Source organism: Nomascus leucogenys, chromosome 8, assembly GCF_006542625.1.
Source record: "Nomascus leucogenys isolate Asia chromosome 8, Asia_NLE_v1, whole genome shotgun sequence".
NCBI lineage: Eukaryota > Metazoa > Chordata > Mammalia > Primates > Hylobatidae > Nomascus > Nomascus leucogenys.
In genome coordinates, this window is record NC_044388.1 from 1,307,760 (window position 1) to 1,332,372 (window position 24,613).

Here is a 24,613-nt window from a genome sequence, read left to right on the forward strand (position 1 = left end):
GCCTCAAGAAACCTACAATCATGGCAGAAGGCAAAGGGGAGGCAAGCACATCTTCACATGGAAACAGGAGAGGGTGTCTTTTGGCTTTCATTATTGCTATTGAGAAGTCTGAAAACTAATCTGTAATTCTATTATAAGGATTTTTCTTTTATCTCTGGCTACATTTCAGATCTTCTTTTTTTTTTCTTTGTTGTTCAACTTCAGTATAATGTATGAAAGGGGATTATGTTTTGTTTTGGCTAATATTGTGCTTATTAATATTTTATCTGGATTCATGTTTTTCATCAGTTTTTAAGAAATTTCAACCCAAATCCATTGACTATTTCCTCTCCTCTATCCTCTTTATTCCTTCCTCTCTGGCACTCACATTAGATGTATATTAGATTTTCTCATTCTATCCTTTTTATACCTTATTTCATGTTTTCTCTTTTTTCCCCTGTGTGCTACAGTCTAGGAAGTTCCTTCAGATATATCTTCTGGTTCACAAATTCTCTCTTTAGCTGTGTCTAATATGATATCTAGTTTATCCAATGAGTTTTGTTTTTGTTTTTTGTTTTTGAGACAGAGTCTTGCTCTTGTTGCCCAGGCTGGAGTGCAAAGGTACGATCTTGGCTCACTGCAACCTCTGCCTCCTGGGTTCAAGTGATTCTGCCTCAGCCTCCCGAGTAGCTGGGATTACAGGCACCCACCACCATGCCTGGCTAATTTTTTGTATTTTTAGTAGAGTTGGGGTGTTACCATGTTGGCCAGGCTGGTCTCAAACTCCTGGTCTCAGGTGATCCACCTGCCTTGGCTTCCCAAAGTGCTAGGATTACAGGCATGGGCCACCGTGCCCAGCCTATCCAATGAGTTTTAAATACTAGCAATTACGTTTTTCGTTTTTAAAGATTCTAGTGCCTAGTCCTTCTAAATAGTCTATTGCTCATTTTTGGCTGGGCCCGGTGGCTCATGCCTGTAATCCTAGCACTTTGGGAGGCTGAGGCGGGTGGATCATGAGGTCAGGAGATCGAGACCATCCTGGCTAACACGGTGAAACCCTGTCTCTACTAAAAATACAAAAAAAATTAGCTGGACGTGGTGGCGGGCGCCTGTAGTCCCAGCTACTCAGGAGGTTGAGGCAGGAGAATGGCGGGAACCCTGGAGGCAGAGCTTGCAGTGAGCCAAGATCTCACCACTGCACCCCAGCTGGGTGACAGAGCAAGATTCCATCTCAAAAACAAAACAAAATAAAACAAAACAAAACAAAAAATAGTCTATTGCTCATTTTTAATTCTATCTTTTAGTTCTTTAAACAATTTACATATTTTTTTATTCTATACCTAAAAATATTAATATCTGAGTCCTTGGGAGGCTTAATATGTTGGTTGTTTCTGTTGGCTTTCACTATTAATGGTTTGTTTCCTTATGTGTTTGGTGATCTTTGAACTGATATTTGGTGGATTTTAATCTGTGGGATTTTAAGTGCTTCTAAACTTTAGCCCATTGAATTAATTTCAGTTATTATATTTAATTATATTAGATATGTATGTTAAATATATTAATTATTTGTGATCCATTCAATTTCACTGAAACTTTATCTGGTTATATTCTTTGAGGCCTTAGATGAAGTTGGGTTTCTATATAAATAATTTGCATTTGATGTTGTCAGGATCAAATCTTGGGATGTTACTAAGCTAGAACCTGTTTTAAACTAAATTCTCAGCTTGAAGCTTTGTAGTCTACTCAGTGTTACTTTGGGTAGCAAATCCATGTGAGTGGTATTTATAGTTACATATTTTGGGGAGAGGGAATTTCTAGCTTTTCCCCCTTCCATTAGGCGGTTTTCCCAGTAAACATGGGGATGGCGATAGGAGGTGAGGATTTGTTGGTTATATGTGGTTCATTTAAAAAGCTTTTTATTTTAAAATAATTATGGAGTTATTGGAAGTTGCAAAGATAGCACCAAGAAGTCAAGTGTACTTTTTATGCAGTTTCCTACAATGGTTACATCTCTGTCACTGAAATACGATATCAAAATCTGGAGACTGACATTAATACAATGTGTGTGTAGATTCATGAAACCACCACAAAAAAACAGGGTGTAGAGTTATTCCATCAGGACAAAAATCTCCTTCATGCAGGCTGGGCGCGGTGGCTCAAGCCTGTAATCCCAGCACTTTGGGAGGCCGAGGCGGGCGGATCACGAGGTCAGGAGATCGAGACCACGGTGAAACCCCGTCTCTACTAAAAATACAAAAAATTAGCCAGGCGTGTTGGCACGCGCCTGTAGTCCCAGCTACTCGGGAGGCTGAGGCAGGAGAATGGCGTGAACCCGGGAGGCGGAGCTTGCAGTGAGCCCAGATCACACCACTGCACTCCAGCCTGGGGGACAGAGAAAGACTCCGTCTCAAAAAAAAAAAAAAAAAAAAAAAAATCGCCTTCATGCTACCTAACCTTCTTAACCCTAGCAACTATTAATCTATTCTCTGTCTGCATAATTTTGTCATTTCATTGTTATATACTTGGAATCATATAGTATATGACATTTTAAAGTTGGCTTCTTTTCACTCAACATAATGCCCTTGTCCATCTAACTTGTTGCATATATCAATCGTTCATACCTTTTAACTGCTTAGTTCTATTCTATGGTAAGGCTATACTAGTTTATTTAAGCATTCTCCTATTGAAGGACATTTTGGTTGTTTTTAGTTTTTGGCTTTTAAAATAAAGCTTTCATGAACATCTGTAAATAGGTTTTTTTGCGTGGACATTTGTATTTCTCTGGGATAAATGTCTAGGGGTACAATTGCTGGGTGATATGGTAAGTGTATGTTCGCATGTATGTTTTTAAGAAACCGTATGACTGTTTTTTGGTGTACACATGTTTAGCATTGCTATGTCTTCTTGGTGGACTGACCCTTTTATTATTATGTAACGTCTCTCACCATCCTTGTAATCTTCTTTGCTCTAAGTCTACTTTATCTGATATTTATATAGCTATTCCTACTTTCTCTTTTTTCCATTCCAGCTTCCTTTTTTGTCTGGATACAGGGTCTTTCTCTGTTACCCAGGCTAGAGTGCAGTGGTGCTATCATAGCTCACCATAACCTCGAACTCCTGGGCTCAAGTGATCCTCCCACATAGCTGGGACTACAGACATGCACTACCATACCTGGCTAATTTTTTTAGTGATGAGGTCTCCCTATGTTGCTCAGGCTGGTCTCGAACTCCTGGCCTCAAGCAATCCTCCCACCTCAGCCCTTCAAAAATGCTAGGATTACAGGTGTAATCCAGGTTTCTTTTGATTAATGTAGCCATGTGTATTTTTCCCTCCTTTTTTTTTAACCTACCTAGATCACATTTGAAGTACACTATATATATAAGAACAAGGCGGGCGCAGTGGCTCACACCTGTAGTCCTAGCACTTTGGGAGGCCAAGGTGGGCAGATGACTTGAGGCCAGGAGTTTTGAGACCAGCCTGGCCAGCATGGCGAAATTCCATCTCTACTAAAAATACAAAAATTAACTGGGCGTGGTGGTACACCTCTGTAATCCCAGCTACTCGAGAGGCTGAGGCACAAGAATTGTTTGAATCCAGGAGGTGGAAGATGCAGTGAGCTGAGATTGCATCACCACCTTCCAGCCAGGGTGACAGAGCAAGACTCTGTCTTTAAAAAAAAAAAAAAAAATTATATGCTGGGTCATGAGTGTGACTCATTTTTAAAGTATAGCCATGGGACAGACTCCAGCTTTGTGGGAGTGTCTTCCCTACTTCCCAACTTGGACAAGTTTTATTCTTTAACCGTCTCCTTCCAAGGCCCATGAAACCACTGAAATCAATATTAAAAGTTAGCATTTTGGCGAATACCCTCAAGATCAAAGTCAACTTCTGTGTTCCAGTTCCCTCTCTAAGTTTCTATTGTCACACCGAGTCCTTAACCTATGTATTCTCCCTCTGTAATAGTTTTCAGTGGGGAGCTTGGTATGTACATGTAAACTACCATGTTGCTGGAGAACTAACTTAATTCTCAAAGCAACTCTCTGATGGGTATCACTGCTCTCACTTTAAAGATCATGAAACTGTATGACATTGTGAAAGATGATATATTAGGCCGGGTGCGCCTGGCTCACGCCTGTAATCCCAGCACTTTGGGAGGCCGAGGCAGGCGGATCACGAGGTCAGGAGATCGAGACCATCCTGGCCAACATGGTGAAACCCCGTCTCTACTAAAATACAAAAAATTAGCCGAGTGTGGTGGCACATGCCTGTAGTCCCAGCTACTGGGGAGGCTGAGGCAGGGGAATCACTTGAACCCAGGAGGCGAAGGTTGCAGTGAGCCGAGATTGTGCCACTGCACTCCAGCCTGGAGACAGAGCAAGACTCCCTCTAAAAAAAAAAAAAAAAAAGACATATTAACATATTAATAATATAGTGGAAATACAGGAGATTTGCAACAGGCGGAACTGGGCTTGAATTCTGACTTTATCATTTAGTTATTTTCTTAGTTCAAGCAACTTATTTAACCTCTTTAAGCTTTATTTTACTCATTCATTTTATAGTATTTTCTATAGTGTTGCTGGGGGTATTAAGTGAGATAATGCATTGCAATGCTTAGCATTTTATTAAGTACCTGGCCCTAAACAAATGGTAGTTGCTTCTATTATTGTTCTAATTGTTATTAAAGAGTCAATAATATGTCCATGGTCATTCAGCTAGCACAGAGCGGCAGGCTGGGATTCAGAATTAAGTCTGTGAATCTAAAGCCCATGTTCCTTTCCTTATCTTCCTTAAAAGGTATTCACAGATGGAAAAAAAAGAAAAATAATAATTCACAGGTCTTTCGTACATTTGTCTACATTCTAGCTAAATAATCCACAAATATTTAAATGGCTAGGGCCTGTGGGGAATAGGAATAAAAAAGGAGTCTTAGTACTTAACCTCATATATTCCTAACAGGACTATGATTCCCTCAAGAACAGTTTAATGTAGTTATTAAATATTCAGGCTTTAGAATAAAAGAGACTTGGATTTGAGTCCCAGCTTCTTAACCTCTAAGATTCTCAATTACTGGTCTGTTAAATGGAGTAAAAATAACATTAACTCCCTTTTAGGAATATTGGGGGCATAAGATAAAGTAGTATATCTAAAACAAGACCCAGGACAGGCATGGTGCTCATGCCGATAAACCCAGCTACTCAGGAGACTGAAGCGGCTAGATTGCTTGAGGCCAGGAGTTTGAGACCAGCCTGGGCAACACAGCAAGACCGTCTCTTAAAAACAAACAAACAAAAGCTGGGCACAATGGCTCATACCTGTAATCTCAGCACTTTGGGAGGCTGAAGCAGGAGGATTTCTTAAGACTAGGAGTTCAAGGCCAGTCTAGGAAACATGGCAAGACCCTGTCTCTACAAAAAAATGAAACAATTAGCTGGGCATGGTGGCACATGCCTGTAGTCCCAGCTACTTGGGAGGCTGAGGCAGGAAGATTACTTGAGACCAGGAGGTAAAGGTTACAGTGAGCCATGATCGTGTCACTGCACTCCAGCTTGGGTGACACAGCAAGACCATGTCTCTTAAAAAAAAAAAACATACATCTATACATACATAATACGTTTTAAAAAGCTGGGCATGGTGGCACATGCCTGTAGTCCCAGCTATTGGAGAGACTGAAGCAGGAGAATTGCTTGAGCCCAGGAGTTTGAGGCTGCAGTGAGCTATAATTACATGACTGCACTCCAGCCTGAGTGACAGAGTGAGACCCCCATCTCTAAAAAAAAAAGGTGTTTTAAATAACAAGAACAAAAACAGGGCCTGAAACATGGTAAATGCTCCCAAATGGTGGTAGCTCTTATTACCAAAGACAAAGAGACTTTGTCGTCTATGTTGTTATTCCTCCCATTAGTTCGGTCAGTTACCATTTAGTGCCCCTATGTACACTAAAAAAATATATCGCAATCATCTTGCCTGATACTAAACAAGGCATTAAATTAAAAGGAAACTAAATATGATTCTTCATAGCCAGAAGCTTATTACTTAAAATAGAGAATTCTGCTGCAGAGCTGGCTTCATCATCTGTGAGTTCAAACTACAGAAACACTTGGAACTATCATTCTATCTTAACGTTCAAGTATCTTGGCATGTACAATCAGAGAAAGTCTCCATTTCTGCTTTGGAAGAGAATTTTCTCTCCCATCCCACAAGGATAAACAGACCGCTCAAAAAGTTGTTTTCAGTGTTTTATAAGAACCTATAATACTTTTCAATCTCATGGCATAAAGTGATAAAAAATACACAGAGTGAAACACAGTCAGGCATCACTTAATGACGGAGAACATTCTGAGAAATACATCGTTAGGCAGTTTTGTTGTGCAACCATGGTAGAGTGCACTTACATAAAGCTAGATGGTATAGTCTGCTGCACACCTAGGGTATATGGTATAGCCTGTTACTCCTAGGCTACACACCTGTTCCACTGTACTAAGTATTGTAGACAGCTGTGATACAGTAGTAAGCATCTGTATATCTAAACACAGAAAAGGTACAGTAGGCCAGGCTTAGTGGCTCATGCCTGTAATCCCAACACTTTGGGAGGCTGAGGCGGGTGGATCACAGGAGGCCAGGAGTTCGAGACCAGCCTGGCCAACATGGTGAAACCCTGTCTTTACTAAAAATACAAAAATTAGGTGAATGCCGGGTGCGGTGGGTCATGCCTGTAATCCCAGCACTTTGGGAGGCCGAGGTGGGCGGATCACTTGAGGTTGGGAGTTCAAGACCAGCCTGACCAACATGGAGAAATCCCGTCTCCACTAAAAATACAAAAATTAGCAGGGCATGGTGGCGCATGCCTGTAATCCCAGCTACTTGGGAGGCTGAGGCAGGAGAATCACTTGAACTTGGGAGGTGGAGGTTGCAGTGAGCCGAGATCGTGCCACTGCACTCCATCCTGGGCAACAGAGCGAGACTCTGTCTGGAAAAAAAAAAGGTACAGTAAAAATACGGAAAAATAATCTTATAGACCACCATCATGTGTGTGGTCTGTCATTAACCTAAATGTCAATATGTGGCACATGAATGTATATAAAAGGTTTGACCTTCCTCTGCCCATAATCAGGAAAATGTATATCAGTAAAATTCAGACCATAATTACCTTCTTCTTTTGTTCTTCCCCAGCCACTTATAAAACACTTTGTGTTTCCGTCCAGGATTTGGAAAACATCAAAAGGTAGGCAAATAGGCTGAATATAGTCATTATACCTCACTGCTTTTTTTAAGTGAAAAAGTGCAATATCATTTACATAAGATTCCAAAATGAAGTTTGGATGAATAATGATTGCTTTAATTTTTATCTTCTTGGTATGAGGATGGCGTCCATGTATATTATTAGTTCCAATCACAGCTGTCCACATTAAAGGATCGCTGAAAGAAAGTAAACATTCTTATTATAAACATCTTTATTTAACTAAGTACATATTCTTCATCTCCCACTAGTTTTTTTATCATGTTGGATTAATAATAAAAAACTTTAATTCCAGTTTCATGTGACATAAAATATCAAATAACACAAATATCACGATCTAAGGAAGGAGAAAAAGACCAATGGGACAGAAAATCCAGAAACTGATTCAAGTACATGAGAATTTAATATGTTATTAAGGCAGCATTTTGTACCAATGGACAAAAGAATGAATTATTCAATATGTGGTATTGGGGCAACTAGCTGTTTGAAAAGAGAAATAAAACTAGATCCCTGAAATAACACTAAACGCCAAAATAAACTCCAAATGATTTAAATATTTAAACGTACAAATCTATTTAGTAAAGAGTTCCCATCTTTCAGAGATACCCAAAGTGATATGTCTGAGTTTTGCTTCAAAATAATTGGAGGGAGAATGGTGAGGGTATAGGTGAAACAAGATCAGGTATCAGTTGATAACGGGAAGCTGGATGATGGGTACATGGGAGTTCGCTAAAATATTCCCTCTACTTTTATAATTTTTTTGAAACTTACTGGAATGAAACATTTGAATATTAACTTAGCATGTGAATTAAAAAACTAAACCAGGGCCGGGTGCGGTGGCTCACGCCTGTAATCCCAGCACTTTGGGAGGCCAAGGCGGGCAGATCACGAGGTCAGGAGATCGAGACCATCCTGGCTAACATGGTGAAACCCTGTCTCTACTAAAAATACAAAACAACAACAAAAAATTAGCCGGGCGTGGTGGCGGGCGCCTGTAGTCCCAGCTACTCAGGAGGCTGAGGCAGGAGAATGGCATAAACCCAGGAGGCGGAGCTTGCAGTGAGCCGAGATCATGCCACTGCACTCCAGCCTGGGCGACAGAGCGAGACTCTGTCTCAAAAAAAAAAAACAAAAAAAAACAAAAAACAACAACAAAAAAACTAAACCAGAAAAAAATATAGATGAATATATAACATTGACACAAGAAGGGATTTGATAAAGCATGAAACTAAAGTTAAAAACAAGAAGCAACTAATTGATCTTGGCCATCTTAAAAAAGCAAGCAAGCAAGCAAAAAACTAAACCCAAAACAAGTGAAACAATCAACAATTAAAACCATGAGAGGTTAACAGTAGTTAACTTCTGGAATCAAATTAGGAAGGAGGAACTTTCACTTTATACACTGTTGCTTACAGATAACTTTTCATCCTTCAAATTGGCAATGTTTATGTGAGTACGCACATATGTGTGTGCGTTCAATGATAACACAGTGCAGACAAGAGTTAGAGGAACAAGGGTACCCTTATTCATGGCAGAAAGTGTAAATAGATGGGCAATTTGGCAACATGTATCCATAGCCTAAAAAAGCTGCATTGCATTTGACTCTGCAATTCTGCTTCCTAGAATTTATCCCAAGGAAATAAAAGATGAACACAAAAATTTAGCTATAAAAATATTTACCACAGAAATTTTGGCATATCTACAAAGTGGAATACAGGAGCAAAATAGATATGTTGACAAGGAAAAATGCTTATGTTATATAATTTAATGAAAAAGGCTATTTCACAGTTTAGCTATATAAGCCTGTTATATAAAATAATTTGCATATATGGCTAGAAAAATCTAGAAGACTATGTAACAAAAAATTAACAGCTATTATTTCTAGGAAGTGTAATAAATGATTCTTATTTTTTCTCATTTCTGTTTTCTCATTTTCTTACATTAAATATGTTCTAGGCCGGGCATGGTGGCTCATGCCTGTAATCCCATCACTTTGGGAGGCCGAGACAGGCAGATTGCTTGAGCCCAGGAGTTTGAGCCCACCCTGGGCAACATGGCGAAACCCTGTCTCTATAAAAAAACAAACAAACAGAAATTAGCCAGATGTGGTGGCACGTGCCTGTAGTCCCACCTACTTGAGAGGCTAAGGTGGGAGGATTGTTTGAGCCCAGGAGGTTAAGGCTGCAGTGAGCTATGACTATGCCACTGCACTCAAGCCTGAGCAACAGAGTGAGACCCTGTCTCAAAAACAAACAAACAAGCAACAACAACAACAACAAAACACAAAAATGTTCTACTTTTTTTTTTTAATATAAAACTGCACATACACTTATCATTTGACAAGGTAGTCTCACTCTTGGGTATTTACAGAAGTGAAATGAAAACCTAGATTCACACAAATGTTTATAGTGGTTTTACTCATAATTGACCAAATTGGAAACAAATATCCTTCAAGTAGTAGATGGATTAACAGACAGTGGTACATTCATATGTATTTGGCCATTCTTGCTTTGTTATAAAGAAATACTTGAGGCTGGGTAATTTACAAAGAAAAGAGGTTTAATTGGCTCACAGTTCTGCAGGCTGCACAGGAACCATGGTGCTGGCATTGCTTGTGGTGAGGGCTTCAGGGAACTTACAATCATGAGGTAAGGGGAAAGGGGAACAGGAGCAAGATAGCAAGTGGGGAGGTGCCAAACACTTTTATTTATATCTTTTCCCTAACTTTTATTTTAGGTTCGGGGGTACACGTGCTGGTTTGTTACATGGGTAAACTGTGTGTGGCAGGGTTTTGGTGTACAGATTATTTCACCACCCATGTAATGAGCATAGTACCCAATAGGTAGTTTTTCAATCCACTTCTCCACACTCAAGTAGGCCCCAGTGTCTGTTATTCCCTTCTTCATGTCCATGTGTACTCAATGTTTGGCTCCCACTTATGAGAGATAACAACATGTAATATTTGGTTTTCTGTTCCTGTATTAATTTACTTAGGATAATGGCCTCTAGCTCCAGCCATGTTGCTACAGAGGGGATGATTTCATTCTTTTTCATGACTGCGTAGTATTCCATGGTGTATATGTATCACATTTTCTTTATCCAGTCCATCAATGATAAGCATCTAGGTTGATTCCACGTCTTTGCTATTGTAAATAGTGCTGCAATAAACATATGCATGCATGTGTCTTTATGGTAGAATTATTTATATTTCTTTAGGTGTATATCCAGTAATGGGATTGCTGGGTCAAACAATAGCTCTGTTTTAAGTTATCTGAGAAATCTCCATACTGGTTTCCACAGGGACTGAACTAATTTCCATTCCCAACAGCAGTGTATAAGCATTTGCTTTCTCCATAGCCTTGCTAGCATCTGTTATTTTTTTACTTTTTAATAATAGCCATTCTGACTGGTGTGGGATAGTATCTCATTGTGGTTTTGATTTGCATTTCTCTGATGATTAGTGATGTTGAGCATTTTTTCATATGTTTCTTGGCCATATGTATGTCTTTTGAGAAGTGTCTGTTCATGTCCTTTGCCCATTTTAAAATGGGGTTGTCTGGTTTTTGCTTGCTAATTTAAGTTCTTATAGACCCTAGATATTAGACCTTTATTGAATGCATAGTTTATAAATATTCTGTAGGTTGTCTGTTTACTCTGTTGATAGTTTCTTTTACTGTGCAGAAGCTCTTTAGTTTTATTAGGTCCCACTTGTCAATTTTTGTTTTTGTTGCAATTGCTTTTGGAGTCTTTGTCATGATGTCCTTGCCAGCAGCTTTGTTTCTGGGTTCTCTAATCTGTTCCATTGGTCTATGTGTCTGTTTTTGTACCAGTACTGTGCTGTTTTAGTTACTGTAGCCTTCTAGTACAGTTTGAAGTCAGGTAGTATGATGCTTCCAGCTTTGTTCTTCATGCTTAGGATTCCTTTGGCTATTTGGGCTCTCTTTTGGTTCCATATGAATTTTAGAATAGTTTTTAAAATTCTGTGTAAAATGTTGGTAATTTGATTGAAATAGTGTTGAATCTGTAAGTTGCTTTGGACAGTATGGCCATTTTAACAATAATGATTCTTCCTATCCATGAGCATGGAATGTTTCTCCATTTGTTTTTGTCGTCTATGATTTCTTTCAAAAATGTTTTATAATTCTTTTTGTAGAGAGCTTTCACATCCCTGGTTAGATGTATCCTTGGATATTTCATTCTTTTTTTTGGCTATTGAGAATGGGATTGCATTCTTGATTTGACTCTCAGCTTGGACTTCATTGGTGTATAGAAATGCTGCTGATTTTTGTACACTGATTTTTTTTACCCTGAAGTTTTGCTGAAGTTGTTTATCAAATCTGGAAGCCTTTGGTCAGAGACTATAGGGTTTTCTAGGTATAGAATCATATTGTCTACAAACAGAGATAGTTTGACTTCCTCTCTTTCTATTTGGATGTCTTTTCTTTCTCTTGCCTGGTTGCTCTGGCTAGGACTTCCAGTACTATGTTGAATAAGAGTGGTGATAGTGGGCTTCCTTGTCTTGTTCCAGTTCTCAAGGGCATTTCCAGCTTTTGCCTGTTCAGTATGATATTGGCTGTGGGTTTGTCATAGATGGCTCTTATTATTTTGAGGTATGTTCCTTCAATGCCTAGTTTGTTGAGGGTTTTTAACATGAAGGGATGTTGAATTTCATCAAAAGCCTTTTCTGTATCTATTGAGATGATGTGGTTTTTGTTTTTAGTTTGTTTAGTTCTGTTTTAGTCCAGCATATGTTGAACCAACTTTGCATCCCAGGAATAAAGCCTACTTGATCATGTTGGGTTAGTTTTTGATGTGCTGCTGGATTCAGTTTGCCAGTATTTTGTTGAGTATTTCTGCATCTGTGTTTATGAGGAATATTGGCCTGCAGTTTTCTTTTAGATTGTGTCTCTGGCAGGTTTCAGTTATCAAAATGATGCTGGCTTTGTAGAATGAATTAGGGAGGAGTCCCTCCTCCTCAATTTTTTGGAATAGTTTTAGTAGGACTGGTACCACCTCTTTTACACACCTGGTAGAATTTGACTGTGAATCCTTCTGGTCCAGGACTTTTTCCAGTTGGTAGGTTTTATTACTGATTTAGTGTTGGAACTTGTTATTGGTCTGTTCAGGGTTTCAATTTCTTCCTGGTTCTATTTTTTGAGGTTGTATGTTCCAGGAATTTATCCACTAGGTTTTCTAGTACATTCAGATGTTCGTAATAGTCTCTGAAGGTATTTTATATTTCTGTGGGGTTGGTGGTACTGTCCCCTTTGTCATTTCTGATTTTGTTTATTTGGATCTTCTCTCTCCCTCTTTTTTTTTTTTTTTTTTTTTTTTTTTTTTTTTTTTTTTTTTTTTTTTTTTTGTTAGTCTAGCTAGTGGTCTATCAATCTTATTTCTTTCAAAAAACTTTTGGTTTCGTTGATCTTTTGTATGTTTTTTACGTGTCACAATTTCATTCAATTCAGCTCTGATTTTGGTTAATTCTTTTCTTCTGCTAGCTTTGGGGTTGGTTTGTTCATTTTTCTCGTTCCTCTAGGTATGATGGTAGGTTGTTAGTTTGAGATCTTTCTAATTTTGGTGTGGGCATTTAGCACCATAAACTTTCCTCTTAACATTGCTTTAGTTGTTTGCCAGAGATTCTGGTCTTTTGTATCCTTGTTTTTGTTAGTTTCAAAGAATTTCTTGATTTCTACCTTAATTTCAGCATTTACCCGAAAATCATTCAAGAGAAGATTGTTTAATTTCCATGTAATTATATGGTTTTGAGAGATGGTGGCATTGATCTCTATTTTTATCATGTTGTGATCCAAGAGTATGGATGGTATGATTTTGGGTTTTAAAAATTTGCTAAGAATTGTCTTATGGCTGAGTGTGTGGTCTATTTTAGAGTATGTGTTATGTGTAGATTTAAAAAATGTATATTCTGTTGTTTTGGGGTGCAGCGTCTGTAGATAGCTGTTAGGTCCATTTTGTCAAGCGTCAAGTTTAGATCCCAAATATCTTTGTAAGTGTTTTGCCTCAGTGATCTGTCTAATACTGTCAGTGGGGTGTTAAAGTCTCCCACTATTATTGTATGGTTATCTAGGTCTCTTCATAGGTCTCCAAGAACTTGTTTTATGAATCTAGGTCCTCCAGTGTTAGGATAGGTAAGTCTTCTTGTTGGATTGAACCCTTTATCATTATGTAATGCTCTTTTTTGTCCTTTTTGGTCATTTTGGTTTAAAGTCTACTTTGTCAGACTGGGCGTGGTGGCTCATGCCTGTAATTCCGGCACTTTGGAAGGCCAAGGTGGTTCACGAAGTCAGGAGTTCAAGACGAACCTGATCCAAGATGGTGAAACCCCGTCTCTACTAAAAATACAAAAATTAGCCGGGCATGGTGGCAGGCGCCTATAATCCCAGCTACTTGGGAGGCTGATGCAGGAGAATTGCTTGAACCTGGGTGGCAGAGGTTGCAGTGAGCCAGGATCGTGCCACTGCACTCCAGCCTGGGCGATAGAGTAAGACTCCATCTCAAAAAAAAAAAAATGAATAAAGTCTATTTTGTCTAAAATAAGAATAGCAACCCCTGCTCTTTTTTGTTTTCCATTTACTTGATAGATTTTGCTCCATCCCTCTACTTTGAGCATATGGATGTCATTGCATGTGAGATGTGTCTCTCTTAAAGACAATGTACAGTTGGGTCTTGTTTTTTTATCCAACTTGTCACTCTGTGCCTTTTAAATGGGGTGTTTAGCCTTTTTACATTAAAAGTTAATATTGATATGTGCAGATTTGATATTGTCATTGTGTTGTTAGCTTGTTTATGTAAACTTAATTGTGTAGTTGCTTTACAGTGTCAATGGTCTATGTATTTCAGTGTGTTTTTGTGGTGGCTGGTAATGGTCTTTCATTTCCATGTTTAGTACTCACTTAAGGATCTCTTGTAAGGCAGGTCTGGTGGTAATTAATTCCCTTAGCATTTGCTTGTCTGAAAAGGATCTTATTTCTCCTTCACTTACAAAGCTTAGTTTGGCTGGATATGAAATTCTTGGTTGGAATTTATTTTCTTTAAGGATGCTAAATATAGACCCCCTCAATCTTTTTTGGCTTGTAGAGTTTCTGCTGAAAGGTCTGCTGTTAGTCTGATGGGGATTCCCGTTGTAAGCGACATGCTCTTTCTCTCTAGTTGCCATTAATATTTTTTCTTTTACATTAACCTTGGAGAATCTGATAACTATATGTCTTGGGGATGGTATTCTTGTATAATATCTCACAGGGCTTCTCTGAATTTCCTGAATTTGAATGTCAACCTCTCCAGCAAGGTTGCAGAAATTTTTATGGACAATATCCTCATATAGGTTTTCCAAGTTGCTTGCTCTCTGTCCCTCTTTCAGGGATGTCAATGAGTTGTAGTTTTGGTCTCTTTACATAATCCCATATTTCTTGGAAGTTTTGTTCATTCTTTTTTCTTTATTTCTGAGTTGATTTGAAGAACTAGTCTTCAAGCTCTGAGATTCTTTTCTCAGCTTGGCCTATTCTGCTGTTAATACTTCCAATTGTATTATTAAATTCTTGTGAGTTCTTTTTTTAGCTCTATAGATCAGTTTGGTTCTTTCTTAAAATGGCTGTTTCATCTTTCAGCTCTTGTATTATTTTACTGGATTTCTTAGATTCCTTGGATTGGGTTTCAGATTTCTCTGGAATCTCGTTTATCTTCATTGCCATCCAGATTCTGAATTCTGTGTCTCTCATTCCAGCCATTTCAGTCTGGTTAAGAACCATTGCTTGGGAGCTATTGTGGTCATGTGGAGATAAGAAGAAACTCTGGCTTTTTGGGTTGCCAGGGTTCTTGTGCTGGTTCTTTCTCATCTGTGTGGACTGTTATTCCTTTAATCTTTGAAGTTGCTGTCCTTTGGATGGGGCTTTTTGCTTTTATATTCTTTGATGCCTTTGAGGGTTTGACTGTGTTATAAGTTGGGTTTAGTCAACTGGCATCATTTCTAAGTGATTTTAGGGGGACAAGACTCAGCTCAGCATTCCTGGGCTGTAAGCTCTAATCTTGGGGGACTGGGACAGGCTCATGGCTTTGTACTCTGGCCTCTCATGGTTGGGCACCTGCTGCACTGGAAGACCTGAGGTGTTCCTGGTCCACTGGCAACAAGGCTGCAATGAGGAACGCTGGTAAAAGCACTTTGTCTGGGCAGTGGCAGCAGGGTTCACGCTTGTGTGCATGTGCCAGCAGTAGCAGGGGAGCAGTGCAGCTGGGTCCATGTGTGGGTACACTGATGGTGGCAGTGCAGTGGCGTCTGCACATGTGCCAGCAGTGGTGGGGCACAGGCATGGCAGGGTCCACATGTGTGCACTGGTGGCAGTAGTGCTATACATTTTTTTAGACAGGGTTTTGCTTTGTCACCCAGGCTGAAGTACAGTGGTGTGAACATGGCTCACTGCAGCGTCAACCTCCTAGGCCCAAGCAATCCTCTCACTTCAGCATCCTTAGTAGCTGGGACCACAGGCATAAGCCACCATACCGGGCTAATTTTTAAAATTTTTGTAGAGACAGGATCTCGCCATTTTGCCCAGGCTGGTCTTGAACTCCTGGCCTTAAGAGATCCTTCCTCCTCAGCCTCCCAAAGTGCTGGGATTACAGGTGTGAGCCAATGCACCTAGCTGGTACTATCCATTATGAAACAAACAGATCTCATGTGAACTCACCTATCACCAAGGGAATGGTTGTAAGCCATTCATGAGGGATCTGCCTCCACAGTCCAGTCACCTCCTACCAGGCCCCACCTCCAATACTGGGGATTACATTCCAACATGAGATTTGGAGGGGCAGGGGTTGGCTACAAAGGGTCATGAGAGGATTTAAGGTTATGGAACTGTTCTAAATCTTGATTGTAGTAATTACATGACTATCTACACTGTCAAAGTTGTAGAACAGAACATTTTTTAAAAGGTGAATTTTACTGCATGTCAATTATGCCTTAACTTTAAAAAGAAAATAAGTGCATAAGTGAGAAAACTGAGAAAAGAAAAATAGATCCAAAAGGTCATTTCTACTAACATGAGTTAGGACTGTCTGTACGAGAAAGCCTCTAGGTTTTAATAGGTATCAGTGCTGCTGGACCACAACATATTCTTTCTCAGTTCCAGTTACATAGAGATAATTAAAACAATATCCTCTTTCCCTTTTCTAGAAATATCCATTGGTGGCTGGATGCAGTGTCTCATGCCTGTAATTCCAACACTTTGGAAGGCCGAGGTAGGAAAATAGCTTGAGCTTAGGAGTTAGAGACCAGCCTGGGCAATATAGCAAAACCCCATCTCTACAAAAAGCACAAAAATTAGGCATGGTAGCACACGCCTGCAGTCCCAGCTACTGGGGAAGCTGAAGTGGGAGGACCAATTTATCCTGGGAGATTGATGCTGCAGTGAGCCAAGATTGTGCTATTGCACTCCAGCCTAGGTGGCAGAGCAAGACCCTGTCTCAAACAAACAAAAAGAAATATCCATTAGTGCTTATATACTCATATCCATATCCTGTGCAAGGATGAGTGCCCTGCCCACTCTGTTGTCAAGGTGCTCTCATTTAATACATGACCCAGATCCCCTGACCACAGCTCTCTGGGAAAGGGGTGGGCCTCTAATAAAGGTTTATTCATAAATTGAGCAATGGTGGTATCACCTAGATTGACAAGCTGGGCTGGGATAATCAGATAATTCATCATGAAAATTGATGAGAAGGACAGTTAGCAATAAGAGCTGAAACTGAAAGATTATGAGGTAGAATGATAACACATCATGTGTAAGTTCATGTTATAAGGAAGCCATTCAGTGAAAGGGAGAAAAAGGGCAGACAAAAAACAAAACAATAACGACAAAAACAATGCCTTCAGAGACACCTAGCTACAGAGAGCTCCGCCCAAATATCATTCCTCATGTGATGAATCTGGCTGCATATCAGAATCCAGTGCTTTGAAAAGGAGCGAAGACCCGACTGGTTCTTAGAGACTAAACTGATTTCTGGGTGGGAAGTGGGGAAGGCAAATCCAACACAGTGGCCAGCAGGAAGTCAATGAGGGAGCTTGAAGACATCTACCAATGTGGAATGAAATACTTTATAATAACAAGCATCCAACTTGATAAATCTCATTTATTGACTTGGCAAGGCTTTTTTTTTTTCCTGACAACCTTTTATTTGATAAAGGGGCCTTCAAAATAGAAATCAACTCTCCAACAGAGTTTCCAAACCTGCAAAAAATACTTAAAACAAAAAGTTATCACCATAAACTTGATGAAAAAGGACAAGCCTGTCTTCCAGTAACTAGTACAAAAAACTGGACACTAATAACTAAACTTGGCCAAGTAGTCCAGTACCTCATATTACTGGTGAAAGAACTCAGACCTAAACATCTCCTTCGCGCTGATCTAGTTGAAGAATATGTGTGTGTGTGTGTGTGTGTGTGTGTGTGTGTGTGTGTGTGTGTGTATGTGTATATATATATATATATATTTTTTTTTTTTTGAGATGAAGTCTCGCTCTTTCATCCAGGCTGGAGTTCAGTGGCATGATCCTAGCTTACTGCAACCTCCGCCTCCCAGGTTCAGGTGATTGTCCTGCCGAGTAGCTGGGATCACAGGCACCCACCACCACACCTGGCTTTCTGTATTTTTAGTAAAGACGGGGTTTCACCATGTTGGCCAGGCTGGTCTCAAACTCCTGACCTCAGGCGATCCTCCTGCCTCAGACTCCCAAAGTGCTGGGATTACAGGTGTGAGCCACCACACCCAGCAGGTTCTGTCATCTTAATAATACTGTCCTCCAATCCCTGAACACAGGATGTATTTTCATTTATGCATTTATGTCTTCTTGTAGCACTCCAGCCTAGGCAACAAGAGCAAAACTCCCTCTCAAAAAAAAATAAAAATAAAAAATAAAAATAAATAAAAATAAAAGAAAAAAAAGGATGACAGAACCACCCAAAGCAATCTTTTTCCCAATATGGGAAAAAGTGGACTTCCCCATATTGCTCTGTAGACTGTAAACTTTTTAAAGAGTTTTTAGACTGAGGCTGGGCGCGGTGGCTCACGCCTGTAATCCCAGCACTTTGGGAGGCCAAGGTGGGTGGATCACGAGGTCAGGAGATCAAGACCATGCTGGCTAACACGGTGAAACCCCGTCTCTACTAAAAATGCAAAAAATTAGCCGGGCGTGGTGGTGGGCGCCTGTAGTCCCAGCTACTCAGGAGGCTGAGGCAGGAGAATGGCGTGAACCCAGGAGGCGAAGCTTGCAGTGAGCCGAGATCGTGCCACTGCACTCCAGCCTGGGTGACAGCGAGACTCCGTCTCAAAAAAAAAAAAAAAGAGTTTTTAGACTGAATGCAATCCCTATAAAAGTCCCAATGACTTTTTTTTTGCAGAAATAGAAAAACCCATCCTAAAATTCATATGGAATATTAAGAGACTCCGAATAGCTAAAATAATCTTGAAAAAGAAGAACAAAGTTGGAGGACTCACATTTCCTGATTTCAAAACTTACTGCAGGCTGGATGCAGTTGCTCACACCTGCAATTACCACTTTGGGAGGCCAAACCGGGAAGATCACTTGAGCCCAGGAGTTTCAGACCAGCCTGGGCAACATAGTGAAACCCTGTCTCTACAAAAAAATACAAAAGTTAGTCAGACATGGTGGTGCACACCTGTAGTCCCAGCTATTCAGGAGGCTGAGGTGGGAGGATCACCTGAGCCTGGGAGGTGGAGGTTGCAGTGGGCTGAGATCAGGCCACTGCATGCCAACCTGGGCGACAAAGCAAGGCTCTGTCTAAAAAACAAAACAAAAAACAAAAGCACCACCAAGAAGAAATACTTAACTATAGATCCAATACTAATCCAAAGAGTGTGGGATACTAGCATAAGGACCGATATATACATCAGCGGAGAAGAATTGGCAGCCCAGAAATACACCCTCTCTATATGATCAATTGATTTTCAATGAAGATGCCAATATCATCCAATGGGGAAAGGACAAACTTTTCAACAGATGGTGCTGGGAAAACTTGATAGCCACGTGTAAAACAATGATATTGTACCCTTACCTGATACCTTATGCAAAAATTGACTCAAAATGAATCAAAGACCTAAATCTAAGAGCTAAAGCTATAAAACTCTTAGAAGAAAACATAGGGGAAAAGCTTCGTGATACTGGATTTGATATAATGATTTCTTACATATTACACCAGAAACACGGCAACAAAAGAAGAAAAATAGATAAACTTGACTTCATCAAAATTAAAAGCTTTTGTGTATCAAAGGACACTATCAAGAGAGTGAAAAGATGACCCATAGAATGGGAGAAAATATTTGCAAATAATGTGTCTGACAACAGATTAATATCCAGAATACATAAAGAACTCCTACAACTCAACAACAAAAAAGCAAAGAGCCCAGTTCAAAAATGGACAAAGGACTTGAATAGACATTTCTCCAAAGAAGATATACAAATGGCCAATAAGCACATAGAAAGATGCTTAACATCACTAGTAATTTGGGAAATGGAAATAAAAGCCACGATGAGCTACCATTTCATATTAATTAGGATAGTTATTATCCAAGTAGTAGTGTAAATGTAAGTATGATAAGTCATAAGCTAGGAATATGGAGACTGATATTCTGGATCTACTTTTAATCAGTAGGGAGGGTTGAGGGACAGAAGAAGCAAATGTAAGATACTGCACAGAGAGCCTTCATAGGCCTTGGGGACTACTTGGATAGGTGAAGTGGGAGAAATTAGATAACTCTCTGGGTGATGGAGCTGTTGATGATGCTATCAACTGAGAAAATAGAGAAGAAATAGTATTGGAGGAAAGTAAATTCCATTTTGGACTTATTTAGAATGTGACTCCAATATATATGCACGGTAGGGAGCTGGAAATATGACTCATCAGGAGAGACCTAGGAGTTGACAGCACATGGTGATTGCTGAAACAGAGGTAGATTAGACATCTCCAGGAAAGAGTACAGAATGATAGAGGGCAGAGGGCACACTCTAGAAAACACTGCAGTGTAAAGGATGACAAAGACTCATCAAAGAAGCAGGAGAAAAAAGTAGAGAGTGGTGTCTTAGAAATCAAGAAAAGAGATAATTTCAAGAAGAGGATGTGGTCAACATTGCCAAAGGCTGTAGAGGTCAAAAAGGATGGGAACTGAGATGAAGTCATTGGATTTGGCATGGAGGTGGATCTTTAATAGCATTTGGCCACAAAAATCAGACTGCAATGGGATTTTATGGGTCAATGGAGATGAAGCAAAGAGAGTCTCTTTTTCAGAGTCTAATAGTGAAGGCCAAATCTGGCATGTCTCTTGTTTTCATACAGCCCATAAAGCAGGTTTTTTACATTAACAATTTTTTTAAATATAGAGACAGGGTCTCGCTATATTTCCCAGGCTAGTCTCAAACTCCTGGCCTCAAGTGATCCTCCCATCTTGGCTTCCTAAAGCATTGGGATAACAGATGTGAGCCAACATGCCCTACTCTACATTTTGAAATGGCTGAATCAACTAAAATATTTCATGACAGGTTAAACATATGAAATTCAGATTTCAGTGTTCATAAAGTTTTATTGGATTATAGCCACACTCATTCAATTACTTCTTGTCAGTGCTAGTTTTCATGCAATTGTGAGAGAGATCATATGACCTTCAAAGCGTAAAATATTTACTACTTTTATAGAAAGTTTACCAGCCTCTAATTTAAAAGATCCATGATCGGGAATGGTGGCTTATAGCTGTAATCCCAGAACTTTGGGAGGCTGAGGCAGGCAGATCACGTGAGGTTAAGAGTTCAAGACCAGCCTGGCCAACATGGTGAAACTCCCATCTCTACTAAAAATACAAAAATTAGCCAGACATGATGGCAGGCATCTGTAATTCCAGCTACTCGGGAGGCTGAGGCAGAAGAATCGCATGAACCCAGGAGGCGGAGGTTGCAGTGAGCCAAGATTGCACCACTGCACTCCAGCCTGGGTGACAGAGTGACACTCCATTTCAAAAAAAAAAAAAAAGTAAAAAATAAAGGATTCCTGGGTAGGGGGCTAGGGGAGGGACAGCATTAAGAGAAATACCTAATGTAGACAGATGATGGGTTGATGGGTGCAGCAAACCACCATGGCACGTGTATACCTATGTAACAAACCTGTACGTTCTGCACATGTACCCCAGAACTTAAAGAATAATAATAATAATAATAAATAAAGGATTCCTTTCAACAAATACACTGTACTATGCATAAGGCATTACGGCTATTTGCAAGCATAGCTTAGCTGAAAATGGCTGAAGTTAAATGGTCCTCTATCACTTCAAAATATCCCCTAAGAGAATAAAAATAGTTGTGCTGTGAATACGTACCTAGCGTCTTTAGTGCAGTGAGCAGCTGTGAGGACCCACCTCTCTCTCACTAGGGTTCCCCCACATACATGAACAAGAACACGGCCATATTTAATCTGCAGGCTCACCACCCACGGCCATGCGCCAGCTTGTGCTTCTGTGCCCCCTATAATCCGAGACCCTTGCAACACATCCTTAAGCGGTGCTGTTCCACAATCTAAAAATAAAAATGATATATTATTTGGACTGAGCATCTATATTATGTGTTACTTCCTAAGCTGAACATATTAATGCAATCCTTTAAATTCCTATGTTAAAAACACAAAGCAAGCTAACATACCGGAGACATGCCCATATTTTGAAAGAAACTTGGAGAGTTAAGACAAATATGTCATAATCGATTACTTAGAAATAGACATGAAGTCAACACAATTCATTAATTTTAAAACTCTATTCCCCAAAAATATAAAAATAAAAATGTTCGGCCACGTATCACATTCTTCCCTGTGTGAAACAGCAGTTAAAGAGCCTGGGAACGGTGAGTCGAGAGCCGCAAATTCTAATGCTCACCATGTCACTTGTTGGGCTCATTTTTCTCAACCGTGGTATGAAATGGTCACCTAATAGCCCTCCCTTTCAACTCTTTATCCCCTGACTTATTAATCTACAAAATAGGGATGATAAAACCCAGAATGTTTTGAGGAGAAAATATAGATTCGCAATACAAATGTGTCATTTTACTATTATAACTACTGTTATTACAGCCTGTCTAGAAACTGCTTAGGTACGTAAAATTTTGGTTAAAGGCCATTGAGACAACAGCCCCCCCAGAGACCAGTTCGAACAGGTACTGCCCTTCGCACGCGCCCCTCCCTCCCTTCGAGCCTCTTGCGGACCGACGGCCTCAGCCTGCTGGGAACTAGCGGCTGGTTCCGGCGAGGGGCCGAGCCTGTGCCTTCCAGAGGGCGAGCAGTGGAAGCGAGAGCTCCCCACAAACAAGAGCGCCACGCTCAGGAGCCTCAGCCGCATTTCGGAGGCTGGTGAGCAAGATGGCGGCAGGTACTTCCCACCCGCCCGGGGCACGCGGGGACGCACGGCCTGGCGGGAAGGCGCGAGTGAGGCCCGGAGGTGTGGGAGGCGGGCGAGGAGTAGGTAGGTGAGTTTAGAAAGAACCCCCTCACCCTCAAGGTCTGATCGGCTTCCTCATCCACCACCATCCCCCAGGTGATGTCTGATCACCCTGGCCTGTCCAGCAAGAATCCTGTTAGGTCAGTTAGCCGGAATGCCATTACTCCTGATGCTACCTCTTAGTAATTTTCCATCCACGGACACCTCTCTCCTGCTCCTTGGCTGTAAATTCTCTCTTGGCTCTGCTCTGTTTGGATTTTAGCCCAGTCCCTCTACCCATTACAAAATCCCATTGCCATGGTCCGTATCCCTATCTGGATGGTCCTGAATAAAGTCTGCCTTGCTGTGCTTTAATGAGTATCACTGAATAATTTTTCTTTAACATAACCCAGAGTTTTTAAGAGTGATATCTAATGTTAGTTTTAAATTGTTTTGTCACTCCTATCTTGACCTATACTGAACTTTGCCTTCGTTAACCCAACGCCTTCAGTAATAAGAAGACCGTGTGGGCCGTGGGAAGTTGGTGAGGTGGTGGAGAGTTAAAGTAGAGGTCAATAAAAGGACAGTTGCCTTGCTCATACCATCCTTCCGAGGCTGGTTGCAGTTGGCAGCATTAGATAAAAGGAGTATATTAGTTTGGGGCTCACACATGGTAACATGTGGGGAAGGGAGCAGAGGCTCAGAGCTGTGCCGAAATCGGGGGTGGAGGAGATGATATTGGAGAAACAAATTGCAGCATGAGCTGATCTCTAAGGGCTGACAAGAAACAAAGTCCTTATTCCCCAGGTATTTTAGTGGAAGGTGATATTAGAAAGGAGAAACACAGTTGGGGTGTGTATATTTCTGTGTGTGTGAGATGTGGTCAGATTGTGTATGCCTTTGTAAACAGGGCAAGATGACTTTTTTTTTTCTTTTTTTAAACCCATAGCCAATATGATAAGGATGACGGGTCTTGCTATGACAGATAGTAGAGGTTCAACATACTTATAAAGCAAGTATATGCAGCCAAGTCATCAAATAGCAGTGACACAGGCAGTGGGCTGGGCACGGTGGCACATGCCTGTAGTTCTATTATACAGCACTGCTTTAAACAATGTATTTTTTTAGTTTTGCTACTCAGGAGGCTGAGGCAGGAGGATTGCTTGAGCCCAGGAGTTCTGGACTGTAGTATGCTATGTCAACTGGTCAACTAAGTTTGGCATCAATATGGTGACCTTCGGGTAGTGGGGAACCACCAGGTTGCCTAAGGAGGGGTGACTGGCCCAGACTGGAAATGGAGTTGATCAAAATTCCTGTGTTGATTGGTAGTGAGATCATGCCTGTGAATAGCCACAGCACTCCAGCCTGGGCAACATAGCAAGACCCCATCTCTCTAAATAAAATGAAAAAGGCAGTGGATCAATAACTGCAGGGGTCTTCTTCCTGGATTTCCTCTGCCTTTTCTCCTCTCCTGCATTGTCATTTCCTCTCTTTGGTGGGATCACTCCTATCCACAGACAAATATCCTCTGGTGTGGTAGGTAGCCTACAAAATGCCCGCCAGTGAACCCTGTCTCCTGGTATTCACATCCTTAGTCAGTTCCCTCTCCTTTAGTGTCGGCTGGATTTCGTGACTCACTTCTAGTAAATAGAAAGTTAGAGGTGATGGGCTACCACTTTCAAGATTGGGTTATAAAAAGATTGTGACTTCTGTCCTGAGCACTCTCTGCAGTCCTGTTGCTCTAAGGTAGGGCTGCTGCTATGTTGTAAGCTGCCCTGTGGCCTTATAGAGAGGCTGCCAGCAAGAGCCATTGAGGAACTGAAGTCCTCAGTTAACAGCCACGAAGAGCTGAATCATGCAACACCGCATGATCTACTTAGAGGCAGATCTTCCCCAATCACACCTTCAGATGAGACCACAGTG

The 24,613-nt window shown here is 40.6% G+C and overlaps 1 protein-coding gene across 1 annotated transcript in view; it reads right to left on the bottom strand.

The window, feature by feature from the left end:
- Positions 1-22,744, bottom strand: part of TMPRSS12 (transmembrane serine protease 12) — a 43,968-nt gene extending 21,224 nt beyond the window's left edge. The window contains exons 1-3 of the mRNA XM_003252151.3: positions 22,438-22,744; positions 21,605-21,800; positions 7,128-7,396 (exon numbers count right to left, since the gene is read on the bottom strand). Coding sequence (XP_003252199.1) covers positions 7,128-7,396; positions 21,605-21,800; positions 22,438-22,612 — 640 coding nt within the window. The 5' untranslated portion in view covers positions 22,613-22,744. The remainder of the gene's footprint in view (positions 1-7,127; positions 7,397-21,604; positions 21,801-22,437) is intronic.
- Between the last annotated feature and the right edge of the window lie 1,869 nt (positions 22,745-24,613).